An 11,179-nucleotide genomic window follows, 5' to 3' on the forward strand; every position below is an offset into this window, starting at 1 on the left:
CTTCAAATAACGATGATAAAGTAGAAGGCGATAAGTCCTCTCCCTCTCCGCGCCCTCTTTCTCTCTCTCTAGGATTAAACTGCGCCTGAAGCCATCCACTGCCTAATTTCATTACGTGTAAATGGCAATTAATGTTCAGTTCCACGAGAGGCATTCAATAGGCATATATTAGCGTGTACACAATGGATTTTACCTAGATTCAAAATGTAACACGCAAACCGCCGCGCCATGCTCTGATGAACTTACATTCACTTACCGTTGATATTTTAGAATATGCTTTGAATCGCGTTATTCACATGCATATACGCACACGTACAGGCTCCGGCATGCGCGTAAAATCGAGTTATCTGAGATTCCTTTGAAATCGCGTGCATTCGCGAACGCATTCGGCAGGGATGACTATACGTTTCAAGTACGCGCCGGGATAATAACATATTCTACAGAGTCAAACAGTGCAAATTGCGCCTCGGATATACAAAGCGAGCGCGATATAAACCGAATTTATTCGCTATATATAGGACATTCTCAAAAGGCGGCGCGCTAACTTGCGTGCTAATTGCAGCAGGAAATTTAGAATCGATTTTCCCCTAGCTGCTGTTCATGTGAAAACTGCGAATTCTGAAACACACGCTTTTTACATTAATATGCAGGCCCCATTAAAAAAATATCATACAACTGGAAAAGCGATTCCGGTAAACCACGAATATAAACATGCAGGGTGCAGGCAATAACCATTAGCACCTTAAATATCTGCGAAATATGAAAATAGGGGAGGAATTTATCTAACTGAAATTACGTTGATAATAATGGTCGTCGAACATTTCCCGCAAATGTAAAATGTCCTTCCTTCCTTCATCCAGTTATTAATAAAATATTTTTATTTTTCGCAAAATATTCAAGATGCTAATAATTATTACTCACTCTGTATATACATTGTTATTTGATTAAATAACAACGGGCTACGTGAATTTTGGTGTTTTCTTTTATAAACATTTTATACCACGGCCTGAGTATCGTATAGCCAATTATGTCTCATTTTAATCATTCGTCAGTAATTTCATATTCTCGATTTCAACAAGATACTAATTGGTTTCGGGATAATAATAGCACGCACGCTGTTATACTCAGATGCAAAAATAACATAGTAGGCTTGCGCTTGAATTTTCATTTACGATTTAATCAAACGGAATTTGATATAACACCCACTAGTCGAAACAATGACCTCTAATTAATTACGTGTTTGATGGTACTACATACAAAGCCGTAACGAACTCCGATTACGCGTTAATTAAGTTCTTCATCGTACTAATCAATGCAACATTATGGGATTATTATTACACGATGTTTAATTTCCATCAGAGTCACGTTAAAGTAACCGTTAGTCAAAATTTACATTATTTGACGTAGGCGCTTTTTGTAGGCGCGAAGAGACGCTTGTTCGGTTCACTGAAATACATTTACAGAATCGAGAGGAAATGACGAAAATTACGAATATATAATATGAAGCGAACAAACGCATTCTTAATGTGTATTCGAATATCCGATGTGTCGATGATTCAACTTCAACAAATCAGCAATTAAATCACAAGAATTAAATCACATGAATACCTTGCTATCTTACTTTCTAAAGGCGTGCCTGAATAATAAACTATTCTTCTGTTCAGTCGTTATTTAAAAATACGTAGAGCCAGTTAGAGAATTTAAGTTTAAAAGTAGAAAGTTTAAAATTAGAGTTTGAGGTTTTCTGGATTCGCATATTTAAAGCGTTAACGTCTAGATTGATACTGGATATACTTTGAACGGTAAAATCTCGCTCTCTCGAAGCAAACCAATTATAGAAAAAATTATAAATAATATCCGTGTATATTACGATCCAGTTATCCAAAATACAGATTTGTTATCGTTGACCAATCTTAGCTTTGTTATCAATACGTCATTCTTTCACTAGTGCCATTCATCGCAACTGTGGAATATAGGATAATTTATTCAACGTGCCAGACATCCGTGCGAATTATATACGGTATAACACAAATATCACTCCGATCTAGTCTTAGTATGTGATGTCAGTACATGTATGTAAATGTTATCGGTAGAGGTAGTGCCATTTGTGGTAGAAAATTAAAATAAAACATAGATAGATAATTAAAATGATTCCAAATACAAATTTCAACGATTGCGACGTTCATCCCTCGTCTTTTCTTTTCAACAATTTTTCCGACTCTACATAGGTATTTGTCCATTCGGTAAAACGCTCAACAATATTAGTCAGTCGTTTTTCCAATATTTCATAAGCATTTGCTGTAATTATCATATTCGTGAAAATATCTCGGACATTTTAATCGGATATTGGATTTTCCTCCACAACTGTCAGCTACCAATCATTGCTCATTCTTTTGGAAGCGCGCTTCGCTAATTGACCGTGCCGTGATTGATTATTGTTCGTTTGATATTGCACGAAATGAACATTATAATGTTTAATGGCGCTACGATACGTGCGAATATACTAGAAAAAGTGCATAGACGTATTACATCATTATTGATAAAAAATAAACGCGCGCACAGACCCGGGCGCCAAGATGGAAGCTTCTAGCTGCGCCATTGGCGATCGTTTGGGCTGAACATGATCGATAACATCTACCTCTTTTCGCACCATCAGGCGAGATTGCACCTCCCGGAGGGGAGTCGATGATAGAGACGCGTGGTAGAATTCTCAAACACGAGCGCACCGGAGTCGCGGGCTTCCGACGATTTCGTCGATTCTCTAATTAAGACGACGGTCACGGCGTGCCGACGCGGCCGGAAAAGTGCCGTGGAACGATAAAGTGTCGGGGCGCATCAGCGCGGAATAATCGATCGTCTCGCACTTACACCGACCCGCCCGGTAATTAATTACAACGCGCGAATGGTAATTTACGCGTCGCGGCAAATATATAAGCCCGCTTCCCACAATGCACACGGTATATACGTTCGAAGCCATAAATTACGGCGCGCCGTTTGAAGTTAAATCGCAAAATAAATAAATCGATAAATATACGTGTATACACAGTAGCATACGCGAGTCTCCCTCTTCTCTCTCTCTCTCTCTCTCTCTCTCTCTTTCTCTCTCCTCCCTTTCTTTCTCGTCTTCGTGCCTCGTTGTTATTATCGATATGTCATGGCTGGTGCGATTCCGCAGTTTCCGTCGCGAGACGGAACGTCGAGAACTTTCGTCGTCGTCGGTGAAAATATCTACGGGCGAGCGTCGCGTTTGCAATTTTGACGACCGTTCGGAGAGATTTATTCAACGCCGCGCGGATTAAAAGAATTTCTGGAGGAATTTTCCCAGTCCCCTCTCCCCGGGGGGATTTGAAATAAACTCACGATTAATCCCTCCCGGAGGATTAAAGTTTACAAGGGTTAACGACTCTCTCGCGCGACGTCTCGAGGACGAGCGGCGTGTCGTTCTTCGCGGGTTAAAGTGCACTTATTGACCGCTCTTACAAGCAATCCGCCCACGTCACCCCCCGTAATCCCGAGATCCGCTCGCGAAGTACATTCCGTGTACAAGCGTGGGTGATCCTAACCACCTACCGGAAGATCTCCGAATCCCCGACGACCTGTCCTCTTAGCGTCATTCTCGCGAGAGAGAGAGAGAGAGAGATCAGCCCGAGGTGCTCCGCGTGAAAAAAGCGCACGGACGGGAAGCGCAACTGAGAGAGGTGGAGAACGGGCGGACGTAAAAGAAGAAATTCTCCGATCGTAATCGTCGCTTCGTGCCGTTTCCACGCCGCCTTGTTCGATCCCCCCGTCTCCGCCGTGTCAGGCTGATCTCCGAAGCGTCATAAAAATAGACACCTGGAGGACACCCGGGGTGACACTCGTTAAACGCGGGTAGGACTTCGAGATCCGCCGGACTCCGACAAGAGATCGAGAAAGACGAAAGATAACGAACGGTCGATGTGCTCTCTCTCGCGAGAGAGAAAGAAAAAGAACGTTTCTTCTCGCCGGCGACGGGTCGTAAAGTCGCCTGCTTCCTCCTTGATTCCTTCGCATATCGCGTGAGATGAAATGCATAGGAAAACGAGCCATCCGTTGGCAATCGAGATCGTTGTCCCGCGAATCTCACACGCCGTTCACGACGTGACTCTTCCTCTTGCTCCTCCTGCCCGGCGCCGATTAAACGACGAGCGGACCGCTATAAATTTTTACAGGGCTTGCCGAGTAATAACGACGCTCAAAATTCCTCGGAATAAGACCGAACGATTCGACCGCGGAAAGCGGTTAAGCGAGCTTCAAAACGACTTTCTCATATATTTTTTTCCATTAAGTGTGCCTATTTCGGCGATGAGGAACGAAAAGCGTTACACACGACAACGCTCGGAAGGGCTTGAGGGGAGGGGGGTACATTAAAGCTACCGAATTAATTAGCGCCGTTCGACAAGGGAGGCTTTCCTTCGCGATTTCTTCGCGGAGCGCCGAGATCTCGCACTCACAAGAATGAGGTAGAGCATAGGTCGATAAACGATGTTGATTCAGCTTGGATGTGATGTCTCAAGTCTGAATGCAATGTGTCCGCCGACGCAGATGCGTTCCGACGAACGAGAGACGTGCGCGCAAGGGTATCTTTTATAAGTTAAGGATTTAACTCGCTGGAACGCACACGTGTCTTTTTAATAATATAAACGTAACGTTTTTCATTTCCTTTCGCTCGGCCGCAAACGTCAGGTTTCTGCCGTTAAAGGATCTCGTATAAATGATGCCCGCGGAACGTGAAATAATTTCTGCGGCGACTCGGTATTAATTCTCATCTATTCCCTGTGGCTCTTAACAGGACTGATGATCCTAGCAGTATGCCATAAAAATTTCAACGTAATATCTCAAACGATTCTCCCACCTGGATCCCCGCTCGGGCTCTTTTATGTTAAAAATGTATTTTCATATGAAAACCGCGTTAACAATTCCGTATAACCGGCCGTTCGCGTTAAATACACTTTTAATGCGAATCTAAATACCACAAGAGGACCGTTGTACACGACATTATCTCGTTATCTCGAGGCTAATTAAAGGCGGCATCTATCATTTTTGTGCAGCGCGAGAAATTATCGGCGTCGCCTAAAGAAAGAACCTAACGAGCCGATTTTCTGCAATCTTAAACCGGAAACTGTGGCCATATTCAATCATTAATAACACGAAATTTTGCATGTTATTTGCGAATTGGTAGAGGACTTTTTCCGTTTTGCACATCGTTATATACGTACACAAGCATTTTTGTTACTTCTCTCTTCTGACGTGATTAAACAAAGACCGTCATGGCGACTAATCAAGAGCCATGGGCGCATCAACGCATATCGTTGCAATAAGCCGCCGACAAACCGGTCTGGGTGCGCGTCTCACATGTCACGCCTTTCTTCCGTGTTACAGCTATGAAGAATTTCCTCGGCGAGACGCTGGAACTAATGGGGGTGCTTCGACAAGAGATGGGCACGTATCTCTGCATAGCCAGCAACAATGTGCCGCCGACGGTCAGCAAGCGTTATTCCGTCGATGTTCACTGTAGGTATCGCACCGCGGCCGTTAATTAGCCGTCGTCCCGCCGTCTCGCGTTGCATACATTAGCAGGCAGAGCGTTGAACAGCACCTCGGCCGCCACGACCGCGACGGCGCTCGTGAAATTGGCGAACGGCGGTTGCAGACGCCGTCATCGGCGAATTTCGAGGGATGACCGCGAAGACTACGGGGAAAACTTTTGACGTATTTGATGAGAATGACAACTCGATCGCGGCTCACCACCGAAGGATAAAAGTCGCGGATAAAGCTCGCACACCTCCGAAGGGAGGAAATGACGTTTCATCGATGCGACGGGAAAATCTTTCTCGCCGCGGAAAATATAAAATATTATTTTCCGAGAGACAAACTTATTTTCTCCCCCTCTCCCTCCCTCCCTCCCTCTCTCTCTCTCTCTCTCTCTTTCTCTCTCTTTTTTCTCCCTCCCACATTAAAATGTAAACGGCGTTACTGCGGCGAGAGAACGCATTCGTTTGGAAATTTTATTTGTTCCGATTCTCCGCGGATCTCTCATCGTTGCTGAAGGATTCTCTAGATCCGCTCCTCTTGTGCGTTACCGGCATAATTACCCGCGCGTTACCGCTTTTCGCAAGTTCACGTGTGACAGGATGGATGGATAAGCATGAGCGCGTTAATTAATCGTTTAATTAATTAATTTGGGCGCATAATAATTATAATACTAACTCGGCGATGTATACCGAAATTCGCTTTTTTTCGATAAACTTCTCGCACAATTTCCCCCGATATCCGTACGAGATAATTTCAAGAATCGCGTGACTTCCAAAATGATATGTGTATTAATTAAAAAATTACACAAATATTCCCCCGAATACACGTAACAATAGCACAGTGATATTTTCAATTTATACGTAATATAAATCCCGGAAAATCGAACGGCGAGAGGTGTAATATTTCTTCAACATAACGCGTATATATTATATCATGTGTGTAAATAATATGCGCACAGTCATTAATTCGGGGGAGAAAATATTTTTTTTTATCTAGATCATATTTTCGTAACACGATATAATCTACTTTAATTAGGAGAACGATAACCATGTCGATTATTAATACTCCTTTAATATCGGTATAAAACTATCGTCCAGCTCCTATAGGTCGCTGCGGTTAAGGATATGCCGACAGGGTTTAAATGGGAAATGAGGTTGAGATGAACTTTGAAACATTTTTCGATATCTACATCACGGCAGAATTTCCATTCAGAAAGTTTCCCGCTGGAAACCACCGTGCCCGGCATTATGTTCGGGTTTAACTGCGACAATTCTATAAAAATCGTTTCGTCTCATTTCAGTTAGTGCATTATCTTGAATATTTTAATTCATTATCGACATCATAACACGAAAATATTTTTATTTCCGATTTCCGCAATCGATTTCTACGCGTATCGAATAATGACATGACATGGTGAAAAATTGGTAAGGTGAATGACCCAATTAGTGATAAAGTAACCTCATCGAGAAAATTAATAAATCATAATAATGCAGTACATATAATATTTACTTTGTCCGAAAATTTAATTATCTGGGTTTCTAATTGCACATGATTTGATGTGCCCGAAACGGTGTTCGCAAATGATAACTTGATCGACTCCGAAGTTCGCGAGCGAGCGAGTGCGGCCTACGAGCGTGGGGTATTTTTCTCGCGCGCGCAAACTTCCGGCCGCGAGCTGCAAAATTAATCGGCGGGGTTGACGATTTATCCACGTCGTCGCGGAGCGACGTAAATATTTGAGCGCAAAGGGTATCTCATTAATTCGCTGCTTACGGAATGTAATATTAACTCACCGCGCGGCAAAATTGTGCCGCATCTGGTTAATTCTTGAATGAGCGCGCGGTCTTCTTTGACATCTTCAACGCGTTCGTACCCTCCTTCGTTCGTACCCGACTTTGGCTCTCTGCTCTTTTACAGATGCATCGCGAATCTCAGCGACGTTCCGCGCATTCTTAACAGCAAAAGTAGTCCGCGGCGGAAATAGTAGAACGAAAGGCGAAATTTTGCTTTAACGGAATCGTGAATCGCGTAAATTTTTTAGCTGCAATATCGATGTTGTATATGCGGCGCGCTCCTGCCAGAGGCAAATCGCCGATTGAAAGGGACGATGGGGCGATGCGCAGCTCCCCGCATCGATCGGTCGTTACTGCCGCCCGTACCGTTGAATCGTTAATTGCGATGATTTGATGCTCGATTGTTTCAGTTCAACCTCTTATTAAGGTGACAAATCAATTGGTGGCTGCGCCGGTTAATAGCGACGTCGTGCTGCAATGCTACGTCGAAGCATCCCCGCACGCCATGAATACCTGGTACAAAGATCCAGGTGAGGAACTGACAGATCGGCGTCGACCTACGAAAGATGTCTTCTCGTTACCGAGAACATGCGATTTTAGAAACAGATTTTTTTGCAAATTCGAAAGAGTTCCCCGGGAAAAAATTTTTCACATCTAATTAAGTATAATTATATATAAGGAGTCATATATATATAGAATACGTCCATATATATCAAAATATGTAATTATTAGTGAAGCGGTGATATATATAATTATATATAAGAAATTTTTTACACATAATTTTATATGAGAAATTATATATAATATAAAATATTATATTATTATTATTATATAAAATATGAGAAGTTATATATAATTATATATGAGAAATTTTTCCCGGATCTTCATTTCCGAGAGAGATCGCGAAACGAAAATAACGATTCCGATTTAGAGGAGTCTGAAGACAAAGAGAGAATTAAAGTTCAGTGGGAGACAGTTTGTTGTTGAAATCCTGATTCGGCCTGCCGCTCTAACATCTTGCAATTAATATTACAATGTCACAGGGCTGACAGATTTAATTAACAGCGCACAATTGCTTCAATCAATCTCCGAAGCGTTGGTCTACCGTGACGCGATAATCATGACTGCAAGAATTGTGTCAAATTGAAAATTTGCATTTCACCATGATTTTATTGCGTCGGGAGGAAGGATATTTTTGCGACAGACGTTTGCGTTAATCAAATATGAAAATTTGCGAATCGCTTCGTAAACGCACCGCTGCGCCGAAAAAGCGTAAATCTTCTGTGAAACGCATTGCATTCGAAAATTTCTGATTAACGATGATAGTCTCCCGCGGATGATGATTTCAAAGCGTCAATTTATTCCTCGCAATGAACGCAATACGCAAATATTGAAAAATACACACGGGAATAATTGGCGGGTTTGCATCAAAAACTGGATCGTTTGCTTCGCCGTGATTGGAAAGTCATAAAAAAGTTGTCCGCAAATAACGTACCTGCATCGAACTAGTTATTGACTCGAGTGCGGACGCAAACAGGTTTTTTTTCGCATCTTCATTCGATTCGCTCATTTTCTTGCCTGCAGAGAGAAATATGTTTTGCGCTCGATCTTTGCCTCCGGCGCGATATTGAAACAATTTGCATCATCAGAGGTCAGTCTTCTTTCGCGTTAAACTAAAACTCTCGGTGCAACGTCAAAGACACGAGACAAATTGTTCCTGATGGGCGCGTATCGCGACATAATTATCGAACGCGCACAATTCGGATATTTATTCGCGAAAAGTTCGCCGACGACGGATTTCGAAATTTCACTATCAGATTCAGGATCGTGTTTCCAACACCCGGGTGGGTATCTACACGGGGCGATCTTTCATTATACCGCGCGAATTAGCTGAAAAAGTTGCACGTACGTATATTCGATCGATCTCTCTCTCTCTCTCTCTCTCTCTCTCTCTTTACGACGGGAATGAAATCCCCCGGTGCCGACCGTTAAACACTAGTCGCGAGTGAAAAAGCGGCGCGCAATTAAAAATAGCGCGATATTTCCGTTTCCTTTCCACATAGACGAGAAACTGCTGCCGAATGACAAGTACGCGATGTCGGAGTACGCGCTGAGCGATTACTCCTGGCAAATGAATCTCACTGTCAATTCCCTGGAAAAACGGGACTTCGGCGGATACGTGTGCTCGTCCGTCAACGCGCTCGGAAGGGCCGATGGCGTGGTGCGATTGCAAGGTACGGAACATTCCGATGTTATCGTGGAAACGTATTTCCTTGGATCTCACATTTTTCTCCCCGCAATCGCCTGTTTTTAACTGGCTGAATGGGCAACAATGGCACGCGATAAACTCGCCGATATCGCCGTTATCTCGCGTGAGCTTTTCTATAAATCGAAAGTACTCTCTAAATTTCTCGGGACGGAGTTTCTCCCTCTCTCTCTCTCTCTCTCTCTCTCTCTCTTTCTCTCTCAAAACAAGCGAAGAGTTGACAGTATTTTCACTATCGCTTCGAGTACAGAGTAAATTCCCCCGCTCGAGAGCAAGCAAGAGTGAACGTTTCACTCTCAAGCTTAAAGTGGATTCTGGCTCCATACGAGTGAACGTTTCAATGTCAATCGATTAGAGCGAGTCGGATTCACTCTTCATAGTTTTGAGTGAAAATATTCACACGGCGATTCCGAGTGGAGAATTCATCTCTGTACGAGTGAAAAATCACCGGAAACCGACGCGAGACGCGAACACGCGCATTTGTATCGCACATTCGCTGTTCGTTCGTTCACCTGTATATCCGCTTTAAAAACGAGTACGGGGACGAAGATCTCGTGCGAACAAGTAAAGAAACGAGGAAGAACGGATGGGCTAATAAGAGCCGTTGCTGGCTGTTGGACGCGAAATTTTACATTTGGATCGAGAGAGTCGATTCGACGTGGAAAGTGTGTTACTATACCGCTCGAGTACGTTGAAAGTCGGGAAAAGGAGTCCGTGCGTTACACCGTCGGATAATTTTATCTTCCCGCTGAGACTGAAAATTTCGCTCCCGACATCCAGCGACGGTTCTTATTAGCCCGCTCGTTCCCGCTCATTCTTATCCGCGAGAGAGGTTGAATTTAATTTCCGAGTGAAATTGTACTTGATCGCAAAAAGCACTATTCGACGCTTTGTGCTCAGAACTGCACCTGTTCGCGAAGACGACGCCGACGACGCTGACGAAGAACACCGACCTCAGGCCGCGAAAGAAGCCGATAACGAAGGGTAAGAAGAAGAGCAACAGCAACAACGGTAGACGAGGGCACGCGGGCGGCCTCGAGGAGACCGACTCGATCGGCGGCGACGATGACCTCGGTACCACGCAGATCATGTCGGGTAGCACTCTCCAGGAGGGCCAGAGGACGGACAGGCCCCTCGTTGTGCCTTCCTTGTCGCCGCCCTGGGTCATCCTGAACGCCGCGAACTTCAGGCATCCGTCGGTCTCCACCACGGCGATCCTGCTCTTGCTCCTTCTGCCGACCACTTTGTAAAACGGCATTTCGACGAACGAAGAGCTCTCGAGGGTGATCGCGAGAGCTACGCCGGTGACGAAGATCCACGCGGTGAGCCGAACTTCGCAGGTAGTTCCGGACGATCCATCTTTCGCGTGCGAACGCAGGTAGAGAAATCTCTTTTCCGAGCGTGAACGCTGATATTAACGAAAAATCACGGTGGTTGTAATTGTATCTTCTATAATTCGGTTTTTCTCCCGATTACATCTTTCGTGCCGATGACGAGCGTGCCTTTCTTTTCCGAACAAAGTCCGCCTTTAGTCACTTTATCCGCGACGATCTGCGCACAGTTACAT

At 44.1% G+C, this 11,179-nt stretch overlaps 1 protein-coding gene across 1 annotated transcript in view; it reads left to right on the plus strand.

Annotated features, from left to right (window-relative positions):
* The window catches only part of LOC106750300 (lachesin-like), a 66,091-nt gene extending 55,229 nt beyond the window's left edge, over nt 1–10,862 (plus strand). The window contains exons 6-9 of the mRNA XM_014630589.1: nt 5,401–5,532; nt 7,757–7,876; nt 9,410–9,580; nt 10,513–10,862. Coding sequence (XP_014486075.1) covers nt 5,401–5,532; nt 7,757–7,876; nt 9,410–9,580; nt 10,513–10,862 — 773 coding nt within the window. The remainder of the gene's footprint in view (nt 1–5,400; nt 5,533–7,756; nt 7,877–9,409; nt 9,581–10,512) is intronic.
* The last annotated feature ends 317 nt before the right edge of the window (nt 10,863–11,179 follow it).

Source organism: Dinoponera quadriceps, unplaced genomic scaffold (genome assembly GCF_001313825.1).
Source record: "Dinoponera quadriceps isolate SergipeBrazil2010 unplaced genomic scaffold, ASM131382v1 scaffold141, whole genome shotgun sequence".
NCBI classification, from domain to species: domain Eukaryota; kingdom Metazoa; phylum Arthropoda; class Insecta; order Hymenoptera; family Formicidae; genus Dinoponera; species Dinoponera quadriceps.